General features: G+C 37.2%; 1 protein-coding gene across 2 annotated transcripts in view; it reads right to left on the bottom strand.

Annotated features, from left to right (window-relative positions):
* The window catches only part of LOC105201458 (disintegrin and metalloproteinase domain-containing protein 10), a 121,735-nt gene that overhangs the window by 4,798 nt on the left and 103,565 nt on the right, over positions 1–13,372 (bottom strand). For both annotated transcript variants that reach the window (XM_011169475.3, XM_011169476.3), the window contains exons 2-14: positions 12,448–12,711; positions 8,314–8,508; positions 4,255–4,556; positions 3,012–3,158; positions 2,778–2,926; positions 2,459–2,693; positions 2,193–2,367; positions 1,891–2,059; positions 1,618–1,795; positions 1,306–1,539; positions 1,109–1,225; positions 879–1,043; positions 648–777 (exon numbers count right to left, since the gene is read on the bottom strand). In XM_011169475.3, the coding sequence (XP_011167777.1) occupies positions 648–777; positions 879–1,043; positions 1,109–1,225; positions 1,306–1,539; positions 1,618–1,795; positions 1,891–2,059; positions 2,193–2,367; positions 2,459–2,693; positions 2,778–2,926; positions 3,012–3,158; positions 4,255–4,556; positions 8,314–8,508; positions 12,448–12,711 (2,460 nt within the window). The remainder of the gene's footprint in view (positions 1–647; positions 778–878; positions 1,044–1,108; positions 1,226–1,305; positions 1,540–1,617; positions 1,796–1,890; positions 2,060–2,192; positions 2,368–2,458; positions 2,694–2,777; positions 2,927–3,011; positions 3,159–4,254; positions 4,557–8,313; positions 8,509–12,447; positions 12,712–13,372) is intronic.

Here is a 13,372-nt window from a genome sequence, read left to right as displayed (position 1 = left end):
ATAAGGAAATATAGTCGCCACGATCTCCATACTTTCTGCAAATCATTCGAATGCTATTTCTTTTGTTCTATATAGCTAATAACAATTATTCTGGAAAACCCATAATTTAGAGGTAATATAACATACGAAATCAGAAAGAAGGAGTTTGGCTCTGAATGTATGAATAGGAATGAAAAAGTCTTCTAGCTAGCATCCAGTGCAATGCCATGAACAATGAGCTAGGAGCAAATACATGAATTTTATGAATATTTATAGATTTTTCTATTACAAGTAATAATAAGTTTAGTAAAATTGCGTTTCATTAAACAAAAATGATATTCATATTCGTGAATTTGCTCCTATTAAGCATAAGAATATAGGCCCCAGGCTCACCTCTGCAGATCATAGAACGATAGTATCAGGTAGTCATAGATGCGCGTCAATGCGAGGAAGATGCAAACAGGAAAAGACATTGATGTAGTTGCGGGTTACACAAGGAATGAGAAAACGCGAACAACGTTAACTTGAGTTTAATCCGTAATTAGTTAGTATTCTTTGACATTAGAGCATTTTTATGATGTATGCAATGTGTTGATTGGTGCTTAAGCGTAAGAACTAAACTCAAGCAACGAGAAATGAGTGTAAAAGGTTTAAATAAACTAATTCACCTTTTGGATAATATTGAGCACCTCTACCCTCCCCATAACCATGAGAGGGTCCACGCGATCCGTGTCCACCTTGACTTGGTCTTGGAGGTATACTTCTTGGCCCAGCTCCACCACCACCATGCGGATGTCGCTGTAATAAAAATAATAAACGTGTAAACGAAATGACTTTTCCAAATATCTTTCAAATAACGGGCAAACTTTTATATATAAAAATAATTGATGTGTTCTTACCATTCTTCTAAGGGTATTCATTGGTCTTGTTAATGTATCACTGATGCGCCTCGCAGGCGGCTTTTTAGGATTAGTGGAAGGAATGTGCACAGCACAACATTTGATAAACAATCCCATAAATATGATGAAAGCTATACCCATTAATAACACCGCCCACCAAAATTCCTAAAACAAATAACACACATTAATAGAATAATACATAGAATCATAAGTAAAACGCCCATACTCACAGTTATCCATTGCGCCACCGAGGATAAAGTTTCTTTGTTGAACAACAGGTTTTTCAATCTCGCAAGCGGTCCTTCCGTATCGACGGCTCGGCATTTCAAGAAAACATCGCAGTAACCCTAAAGAAAAAATAAAAATTTTATATTACTTAAAAAAAAATAATATACCATTTCATTCTTAAATAAATTAATAATTTTACCTGAAAATTATCGCAAGGTGAACCAGGTCTGAGACTCATTCCACCCTCGGGTAATCCCACCATGTGTGCAAATTCGCTCGTCCCACGACACGTTGATGTATCAGTCCCATTTTGACAGGCTAATTCGCAGAGCTTTCGCTTGTCGATGTTCGGTATGATGCTGCTCGTTAAAAAGCACTCTGTCAGATTCCACTCCAGACAAATAGATCCCGTGCACTCCCCGTTGATGCACAACTGTAAATAATGCGTTGTTGAAACCAGAGTCAACGGCCGCTAAATCGTACAATTCACAGAATAACAGAGCGTGATTACTTGAGTGCCCTCATTGCATCTAGTCTTGTTGGCTTTCGGTAACGGCGCTGGGCATTCGGAGGACTTTCCATTGCATGTAGAATTGTAACTACAGTCCGATTCGGCCCTGCACTGGACTCGATGAGAGAGGGGTACAAACTGGCACGTTTCACTCGAACAGCAGGGTCCTTGACTAGGACTGCAAACGCATAATTACATTTATGAGGGATATGAATCGAAGGGGCACCGATCAATGTCACATCCGGTTGCGTTTTGCTTGCACGCATTGCGTACCTGCATTGTGTCCCGTATTTCCTATGGCAACCTTTCGCCGTGTCATTCTTGATCTTATCCAACTCAGACACCTGTCTAGGATAGCAGCACTTGTCCACGCACTCGTTATCATCGTATCCACAGTCACACTCCTCGCCAGCTTCGACAATTTTATTCCCGCAAAACGCTCCTGTACATAAGAAATGCAATAAATTATGTTAGGCAAGTGGAAATATTAGAAAAAACAACGTTTCTTTCTATTTCTCGCTTATTCCGTTCCGAAGACTGTTGTAGTGTGAAGGAAAAATGTGATGTAAAAATACCAGTGAAACAGTTCCTCTTCTTATTATCCTCGATAGCATCTAGGACGTTGCTGATATTGCCAATGCTGCACTTTGAAAACTTGCTGTTGTTCGGTCGATTTCCGCTCGTCGCCGAGGCGAACATAATGTAATTACCGTCCAAGCCTCCCGGTCTGCATTCCGGTGGAAAATCGTGCTGGAAAAAAAAGGTGAACATTATTGTTACCTCTGTTCAGAACAAATTGAACACGTGTATCTATGAGAAAACAAATTTTTTTTTTATTTACCGGTGATCCAAAGTTATGACCTATTTCATGCGCCAGAGTCAGCTGTGACACTTTAGGCGGCACACGGCTGTTGTAATTCACGAAAGTTATGATACCGGTATTCAGGGATCTCTTAGTAGATTGATACAGGCCGGACACGGTCTCGGTATAAGTTTTAAATTTTTCGCAAATACCACCGGACGCACCAGACGCGGAAGCGACCCAGGCGAGCCCGAGAGTACCACCAGTGAAGTCTCTGTCGACAAAATATGACGTGAAACAATGTTTACGAAGCAGGCGTAAACGGGCGCATAACGCGATATTTCGTTACTCCGCTTACCTGTAAGTGAAAACATAGGCGAGGCAGAAGTCCTCGTGATTCGAGAGAGAATGGAGATTCAAGAAGTTGCTAACGTCGATGTTCTCCAAACAGAAGGGGTTCGGTTCGCTGTACGGTTGTTGAGGTGTGCATGCCGTCTCGTCATCGATCTGTTATCAGATATAACGAGTGTGTCAGTTTGACGAGCGAGCATTCGCACATCGGCGGATGTTATTTTTGGCGCAATATCGTTACCTTTATTCGTTGAACCTCGAACTTGATGTTTCTATGCTCAGTCCTGCCATCGAATTTCGTGTCCCTATAGATGTAATTCACGGCGGTGACGTGGTGCGCGATCAAGGACAATATTTCCTCTCTGGTTTTCTCCGCGTCGTGATGTAGCTGCGAATAAAAACATCAACACTGAATATCCGTGGCAACTGTAGGTGAAATTGTTCTATTCCTTATTCTACGGGACGTGGTAGAATTTTTTCCTTGGCATATTCATACTTGATAAAAAAATATAATGTATTCACGAAATTTCTGATATGGAAGTTTTCAATTTCCAACATCAAACAGTTTATAATTAAGTTTCAAATATTGAGAATTTCTCATGAAAAATTTATAGTCACATATATGTGAACATTTACATTTAATAAAATCTAATCTACGAATGTATTTCCCAAATTTCAACGTTTTCAATATCTCTTTGTGAGCAGAACGTTTTTGTAAAGAGAAGCTTGAAAAAATTCAAGCGTCTAAAAAAATCATTATAATTGCTTTCGGTGGAACGCAATGTATGCAAGCGTACAAGCGATATCAAAGTCGGAACATAGGGCGCATGGGGATAGGAATATTCTTTTTGTGAAGAACGGAATGCGGATGGTGTCTGGTTTGTTGAGAAAATGCAAAGGGGAATTGCACTGACCGTGCTGCCGACGAAAACGCATATGAATGTGACCATAGGAAGAGAACGGTCGGTATTCGAGGTATTTCTCTATTGTGTAAGGAAATACTGGCATTCTCTAGTTACAAATTGCCAGCGAGAATTGGGTCATTCATTTTAACAATCTGCTCCCCTGCTTTTACTTTTTTTACATGATTATAAATGTCAGTTTTGTGCATTCTTCCTTTTTATCGCTTAATAAATTAAAGAGTGAGATGTAGGGAAAGCAATGTTCAATTTTTACAGAATAAATACATTACAAAAAAAATAAAAAAAATATATATATATTTTTTTTTTTATTTAATTGAATATCCTAATTTTCTTCGTACATTCAAGTTTAAATAAGCTTCATAAAGCAAGAGAAACAACAAGAGATATCTCTTACTGGATAAGATGTAAATTGCATTCAAATATTCTCAAAATATAATTACAGAAGAAAGAGAAATAGTATTTAAAAAATGATACGTAATTTCGATGATCGATTTTCGTTAAAAAAATTTTTAAAGGATATTTTTCCAGTGAATTTGCGAAATTGAAAGAAATTTCACATACCTGTTCGGAGATGTGCCTCCATATAAGAGGATCCGTTTGTATAAAGAGCGAACAGGTGTTGTTTTCTTTCGACCTGGTCGCTCTTCGTGGCCTGCGATGACTAGGTTCATTAGCTTCTCTAGTGTACTTGTGACCGGGAGCCTCCTGGGGATCACCGTTCCAGGGTGCGACATTTGGTTTCGGCTCCTTCTGGTTCGCCGACGGGACTATCTTAGGCGATTCATCCGGTAGGGCGGAATTCTGCACACTCTCCATCCAATCTATCACATCCCGGTTAGTAATGCCACATCCACCGCCATCACCTGAAAAATTCATCATTGACTCGATATCATTTCATAACGAAAACATAGTATTGTGCATGTTATACTGATTAAATTGCTGGAAAACAATTTCGAAAATAAATTAATTTCCTCGAATCAATAAAATCTGTGCACGTTTATTGTTTAAATTTATTATTTCAATATTATTTTGAATATATATTGCAATCATAAATCCTGTTTTAAAAAAATGTTCTATAAAAAAAATTTGCAGAGAGTTTAACTTTTTACTTTATCTACTTTTTATCTACCACTACAAAAGTTTTTAATGATAAAATTAATTACCAATTATTAAAAAGAACGATAAAGATTAATGCTAACTTTGACACGTTGAGACACGCCCAATTATTCATAGCTCGAATTGACCCTAACGGGAAATAGGATGATAATAGCGGCCAACGGTATTTCTGCTCCCTGAACTGCGGTAGATGAAAATCTGGGAGCGAATCGTTAGCCAGGAAGCGCCACAAGGTTCCTAATTAATGGCAAAGTTCATTGCCATTAATTCTGAATCTGGTCGTGGAACTCGAAACATCCACGGGCCACGTGGGAGTCTTACATCATCGATGGGACCGAGATACATGCGCTTCGAGCTCTCCTATAGGTAGGCCGAAGTCTATATCCTAAAGTGTCTTTGGATGGGAATACAGAGCGCGTAATAACGACGCGGAAGCCAGGTCACGTACCGTGCAATCTGCATCGCGTGAGTCGCGTTGTCACCGAAACAGCGGCGCACATGCGGCTTAATCATTGGCACAATTCCTGGCAATACGCTCGAGGTATCTGCGTGAAGCGAATATATGGACATAATGCGGCGACTAATGGCGACCTTGTCGCGGTCTCCCGGGTGTCGTACCGCGGTATATAACAACGTTGTTACCCGCGGAAATATCTGCATACGCGAGTACGCGGTTCATCGGAAACCAACTTGCACGATTTCAGATCGCTGATTCCGAAGAGGAAACCTCTTCACTCGATATGGCTCATTCGCTAACGAGTTTGCAGCGTTTCTTCGTAATATCTGTAGCTTTTACTTTTTTTTTTAGTAAATAAGAAGATTAATGTATTGCAATTCTGCGACTTCCCTGGCACATTGTAGAGTAATTGTGTTATTCTTCTCAAAGTATGAATATTTTACATCAGTTGTATAAAATAAATATATTTTTGATTTGCACCTGACGGTGACAATATCAATGAACCGAGATTAATAAAATTTCCTCTTACAGACATTCTCTCAATTCATCGTCCGAAATCATTTCGCATAAGTACGAATCAATAACATCGCAGATACAGCCGAGATAATCGTGACTGTCGGCTTTATTGGATGGTTAACCGTAAGCCGCGAGCTTTAATGACTCGGCGTTTCAGGCGTGACGATATTGGCTGTCTGTGCTATTGCTGTCTATTATCGCCGCCTACGTGCTAGTGTTAATAGACATTTCATGACGTGGAAATGAAAGAAACGTCGACGGGACGACTGATCGAGTGCTGCTCGTTTCTCCTGCTGCGCGCATTACACTCGTTAACATTGGAGCTTCGAACGATACATTTAAGATTCACGCGCGACCCGAGAATCGCATTACTTCTACGTTCAAGAAAAAAGGGATTCAACTCTTTTAATAAATCACGCTTCAATTTTTTCTCTGTGATTTTCTCGCGATAGTCTTTAATATTATCTATCGTACGTGTAATAATGCATCATGCTCCGAGAGAGTTTGGTCCGAGAACGTTAAGCACATTTTGTTTCATCCTACTGTACTCTCCTTCGTGTCATCGTGCCTTGTGCAATGCTCCAATAAATGTAGCAAACTCATAACGTTGGACGTGTTTCCGGGGAGCAAACACAGCGAGAGATTCGGGCCACGCAGCATGCATGGACGGGCGGTGTGATAAATATTACACGCAATACACCGGCCTGTTTATTTCAACGTTGGCTACTACCGGTGACGACGGTGGATTGCGCAGCACGAAATTCGCCAGTCGTCCGTGTAGCTGCAACCGTGCTGACTACGCCCGATTCAGGACGGAAGAGTGCACTCTCGGCATTTCCACCCCGCGCACCTATCCAAACGGACTACTTTCCTTCCTAACAATACTCTAAATGGTGCATGGAATTCGTACCGCCACCATGGACTTTTCGATATCCATAGCCACGCTGCAACGGCGCAATCTTACGCTAGTGGTTGCTTCGTTTCCCGTATATAAGCGTATGCATAAAAGAGTACCAAGAGTTTGGCAGTTCCGTTTGAATTGGCTAATTCTGCGACAAATTCTGAATTCAAATCTAATTTTGCCTGGATGCAGGAAACTTTGTTCTCAAAACACAGTACTTTTTATTGTCGGAGAGACTTTGTAACAATAGAATATCTCAGTGAATCAATGCGTAAATAATAACAAAATTATACAATTTAATAGGATATCAGCTCGCGTATGAACTTCAAGAAAATAATTCGATACAATAACAATATGTAAAAAAGACAAATAAAGCGAGCAAACTATTAGGTATTAAAATAATAATGCGTCTTTAATTTTTAAAAGTAAGTGGACGTTTCGACTTTAGACTGCTTTTCAGCACGCATATAAATTATTGAAATATCAACATCATTATGTATCTTCCACGATTTTATCACGTCAAATCAATTTATATGCGTGCTGAAGAGAACTCTGTAAAGTCGAAACGTCCACTTCTTATTAAAGATTAAAGACATATTATTATTTTAACAAAATTATACATGACGTGTAAGTTCGTGTTTACTCTCGGCAGAGAGCTAATTAACATGTCTATGAAGGAACTCTTTTATCACAATCATCCTCAATTAATCAACGCTTTCATTAAGGTGAAGGTGTTTTTAAAAACAAGTGTTAAAGAAAAAAAGCGGAAGATGTTCCCAGAAGAGAGCGGAAGATGAGCATCGCGTGACAAAAGGGTGGAAAGTGGAAGTGCACGATGTCGTGAAGCGCCTTCGAGGTCCTCGCATTGAACAACATATTCAAACGAGCGTTCAAAAACGTTCTCGGACGATAGCCGCCTTATAATTAGTAAATCTTTCATGCACGACAGACATAACAATTATTATCGGTAAACCGGTGGTTAAGTAAATCGTTTCCAATCTAAATTTATCATTTTCTTCGAATATGCGAAACGCATATTATTATGCACTGCTTCTTCGTGTGCATAATGAAACTCGAAGCTTTGTTCAAAGTCATTATACAAGTTCTTTCGATCAGATATTAAACAAACTTTTGCGACTCCCGACTAATACACAGTTTGTGTTATCGTCCGTAAGTTTACGAATATAAATAAACTAAATAAACTAATCGAAAGCTTGTAAAGTGTGAAAAACAAAGAAATATTTATTTATTACATATTTTCTCTACAAAACGCAATAATATTAAAAAATTACGGTGGAATCACATAAAAATTGATACACTGCAATATTTTTTGATATTTAAAAAGATAATTTAAAAGTTAAAATGTTGCTTTTTTTTAGCTTTACACTCAATTAATTTTTAGCTTAATTAAAACTAAATATTTTGTAATAAAAGTATATTGTTAAAATAAACCAGCAATAAACGAGTAACGAACTCTAATATTGAAAGTTTATAACAAATTTCCTGAGGTTAAAAGTTTCCCCGCTAAATAAACTATATTTGCATTCACAATTTATGCATGAACAATAATAAGATTATAGAGATAATATTGATAAAAAAAAAAGAATCCTGTCTTTTTTTTGCACTTTACCTTGTCGAACGTCCACGTACGGATCACCGACGTCATTTTCGTGATAGATCACAGAATGCAGCGTCTCGTTTATCTCATGCGACGGAAAGTAGTAATGCGCCCTTTCCACGTACCACGCACCACTTTTCGGTGATACTATCTTCCCGTGGAAGACTCCATCACTGACACTTCCAAACACGTGGCTACCAGGTTCGCCTGAAAGCAGAAGATATATTCCTGATCAGATGCGTGTCGAGAATATCTATCTATACATTTTTTTCATCTTAATTCTGGCGATAAATCTTTAAAAGCATAAATTTCTCGTTTTATTTGAATTATATAAAGGATAAAGATATTTATAGCAAAATCAATTTCTATTTAATATTAAATTTAATATTAGACCAATATGTACATTTCTATGATGTGATAAATCTTTAAAGAATTATATGCATTAATCTGTAAACATGAGACACATTAATAATTATATTTCTCCCAAAAATGACATTAAAATATAAAGATTAAAGTTAAAAATGCTCCTTTTTGTGTTTCTTTACCTGTACTTTATTACGATTAAAGTAAAAAAAATTATGGAAGTAATAATTTAGATAATTTGGATAAATGCACATGCGAGTAAGAAACCATGTTAGAACAAATGTGACTCTCACTTCGCTTGAAAAAGTATCGATGATGGTGGAAACTTCATCTCTCAGCAAAACTTTTTGCACCAGAAACTGCTGGCTTATGCAGCAACTTGCTTTTGCTGTCTCGCTGTCTAATTTATTCCCTTAACCGAAACGCACGTAGGAAAATTAATAGCGCGCATGCATATTTTTATCTTTCGGTGAAAATGAAAAATAAAAAATAGGACAAAGTAGAAACCTAATTTAATCGTAACGTTGAAAAATTTATAAGTATGTAAATGTACTGTACGCAAAATGTTCTCTGTAATTAGGGAATGCTTCACATACAAATGATCTACGTGCCAATTTCTTCGTTTAGAACTTAAGAAATTCCGTAATTACTTTGTTTAATATCGATATTTTAATAATAAGACTTTTGATGAAATTTAACTCAATTACATTTAAGTGATTTTATTTTTAATATAAAACAAAGTTGTATATTCTATTGATGTTTCAGAAATAAGATTCTATTACGCGTTTATATCAATCAATTTGTTTAATAATTTTCAACCAAAATTTTTACTTTGTATTTGCAATATTTGTGATATTTGTTAATTCTTCATCTTAATATAATCGCTTTTTAACTTATTCTCCAATGCGTGCAGCATGTATGAAAAAAATATGTTGCAATTTTTTACAGTTTTGTTTTTGCGAAAATCTCTATATTTTTATAAAATAAATGATATTGTGAAACTAGTATATCAAAGGAAATAATATAACGGAAAAAAGGGATGGCTTTTTGTCAATCATCCGCGAAATTCGAGAATTCAGATTCCACAGTTATATCATTCGATTTGAAAATTTCTTCAATAAAACGTGCAATGAATATTTTATTTTCCTTTGAGCAAAGAAACCACGTTTGTCGACAAAAATACATTTGGTTCTAAAGGAGATGTCGGAATCGTATCTTCGTCACGTATTATGCATGGAAAATATTTTGCGACACATTTTCGACTAACGCACCTGACATGAAAAGATAGTGTTGAATCATTAAAAGCGGAGGACAAAACCTCAGCGTACTGCAGATAGCGAGTAAACGACAATAATAGAGAGAATATTCAAAAGGCGTTTCGCGCACATATCCTTTTCCCCTTTAGATAATAGATCGCAGGAAAACGGAGTCGCCCGCACCACCGAGCTTATCGCAATTCAAAATTCCTTTGATGCGAGAACAAAGGGAATCTTTCACTTCCGATACGGAAAACGTTTTGAACAGCCTCTAATGTCACTCTAGAGTTCTTTTTCGCCCGCGTACACACATTTCTAGCACTAGCATTATTCATTATTCTTTAAGCTTTCATAGGTACAAAAATATTAAACAAAAAATTTATTAGTGTTTATATAATAAAATATCTACATATTATACAATATCTGTGCTATATAATATCTATAAAGATTTCTAATACAAAAAAGAGATTTTTCAAATAAATTACTTTTTTCCAAATTGGTTAAAAAACTAGTGGAAAAATTGGTTGAAAGAAATGAGTTACAAAATTCTTCACAAAAATTATATTTCGAAAAACTTAGTAATAATGACGAAGTGCTAGTACAGCTAAACCTACAACTCGAGAATTTCTTCAATCCCTAAATTGAAATATGCCTCCTCGTAATGTTATGCGATGGAAATCGGGGCTGTGGATAATTCGCGGAAAATCGTGACACAAAATAATAAATAAACCGTTTTCCGCTGATATTCATTATCTAAAACGTTGCTTGCTGAACCTCCGTAAATCACCTGACTGAAAATAAAGGTTCCATCTGATATCTATGTTGACACGCACATTTGCGTGTTACACCTGGCATTGGGAAGCGATGTAAAGAAATGGTACCACCTCGTCGAAGCTATACAATGCAGAATGTAACCGGAATGCGTACTGACAACGAAACGAACGCAGAGGTCGGACAGGCTACCGAGTGTGCCGTGGTTACAAATTTAAGTATGACTCTTTGTTTGTACAGTTGAGAGCACTTCCCTCTACTTCTGTTAAATTTAGTTTATTTTGATGGAAGTTCTTTGAATATGCAGAGTGTCTCGTAAGGATAACGTTAAACTTCAGCAACGTATTCTGCGGTGGATTTGAAGACGACTTTCCTTTAGCGGGATTTGATTAGATTCCATGTTTCGTTGCAACTTTAGAATAATAAACATCTTGGTAATTCTAAGTGTGACGTCAAGACTCCATTCAAATTAATTTTGCTTGATGTAAAAAAAAAAGGTAAAAAATGATGTTTAATCTGCTAAAATCGACAATTTGCAACATAATTATATTATTTTAATTTTACTTTGATTCAAAGAAAAATGGTTTTCTATTTTATATTTTCTAGTGTTATATCTCTGGGTATACCATTACAAAATTAACGCTATTACGAACATTACAATGGCAAGCAAATATTCACGTGTTAAAGCTCATAATTTGTAAAATCAGCGTTTCGATATTTACCGTCTCGAATACTTTATATAGCCTTTACCGCTTTCGTTCGGCGTACATGCAGTCTATTACTTTTGCAGAAACAAATGCCACTATTTCTCCGACAATAAATATTTTCAGAGGATGTTGCGACTACGTGTATAAACACAGAAACTCATAGAATTTTAAGCCGATATCTACGTGAACCTCTCGCGAGCAAAAGTTCGAGCGATCGCTGCCGATCGATTCCGTGTAACTTTACATTTACGAGCGTCATTTATGCGAATATATGGGACACCAAGAAGATTGCTGACTTGATGTCATAATAGTACGAGTCTATATTTGGAAATGTGCGTCGATACATGTATACTGTTCAAGTTACAGACCTCTAGCATTAAATACTATATACACGAGAATAACTTTGAACAACCGCACTTTTTTTACGACAAACATTGTAGAAACAGCTGAAAAATACTGTGTTGAAAAACATACGGAAAACGCAAATCACTAAACAGAAGGATATAACAAGTAAATTAATAGCAAGTGACATACAATTTTAGCACGATCGATGTACCATGACGAGTGTATTGTAACGTTGCACGACGATCCTATACCATCTGTTTCGATAGGTCACATTGTATAAAAATAAAATCGCAATGATAAATTTACAAAAGTATAAATAGAAATTGCGAGCAGGTGATTTTGATCCCATCTTATTAAAACAATAAAATTGAATGAAGCACGTTTTTAGAAACTTTATACATAGTCAAAGAGCATGAAATCTTGATATCCATACATAGCAATGGTGTTATTTATGTGCATATCTGTGTGCACGTATACAAGAGTTCATTCTCTTAATTGATTATATATCAAGTGATTCTATTTCATCCCTGAACATGTGTGATTCTATTTGAAAACAATAAAATCGAATCTATCAACTTGTAGTCATGTTTCGTTACGCTCTTTAATTGCACGTTATTTAAAAACATATAAATTTATTGGATAGTTAAAAGTGGTTTAACAAAAATATCTCGTATTGTAGATATTTGTCTTACGATAAAACGTACCAACTAAGTTGCCCTGATAAACGTGAGAGACGTCGGAGTCGTACTGTCTCTCCCCCGTTGATCCTTCAATAATTAAGTTGTTGCTAAAGGTGGTCAAGTCCCGTTTTAATCGAATGTGGAAGTCCTTGCCGTGCGCGCGAAACTTTAACGTCACAGTACTGTCGCGATTGATCGACCTCTTCGCCCTCAGATGACTTCGGTGGACCTCCTCGACGGGATATGACAGCGTTTCGTAGTGACGGATGTACTCGTTCAATCGACGAGCTGTAACAAAATTGTAAATAAATTCAATAATGCATTTAGAATCAATCTTCCTTAGCTAAGTACTAAATTGAATTTTATCCACTTCCGGATTTGACTTGTCACAGTGACAAGTATTAAATACTTTAAGACTCGATATAAGTATCGTTATAAAATCCGAACGTAGATCAATTCAGAAATAACTGCTATAAATATGTATGCAGAACGTATCGAAGCATTTTCTCCAAACTACAAATAACACAGTCATATTTTATTCTACGGAGTACGAGAGTCATCACAGATAAATAATGGCCGAACTCGAACGTGTAAAGAACTGCGAGGAGCTTCCCGAGACCTTCACGTAATCAGGTCGATCGAATAATTCAGTCTCCACCGCGCGGATTTTCGTGTGGCCTATAGCTCGTACGAGCTTCCCCACCAGCGTCGAAGAGGGAGGTGGACCTGTTTTCGCCCCTAACAAGTCCCAGCTCGGCTCATATCGCGCGATAAAAACAGGATGATTCGATCGACGTGCTAACCATTTGAGAGAACCGAACGGGAGAAGCTCTCCAGAGATTTGACCCGGAATTGTGTAGCTCATCCCCTTATAACTACGTTAACGAGACAAGGTACCCTGCGAAGTATGGCCTGGCAACAGCTCCTCTCCTCTCTCCTCCTTTTCCAC

The sequence above is a fragment of the Solenopsis invicta genome, chromosome 4 (genome assembly GCF_016802725.1).
Source record: "Solenopsis invicta isolate M01_SB chromosome 4, UNIL_Sinv_3.0, whole genome shotgun sequence".
NCBI lineage: Eukaryota > Metazoa > Arthropoda > Insecta > Hymenoptera > Formicidae > Solenopsis > Solenopsis invicta.
Note: the sequence above shows the minus strand (reverse complement) of the source record. Positions and strands in the feature narration are given on the sequence as shown.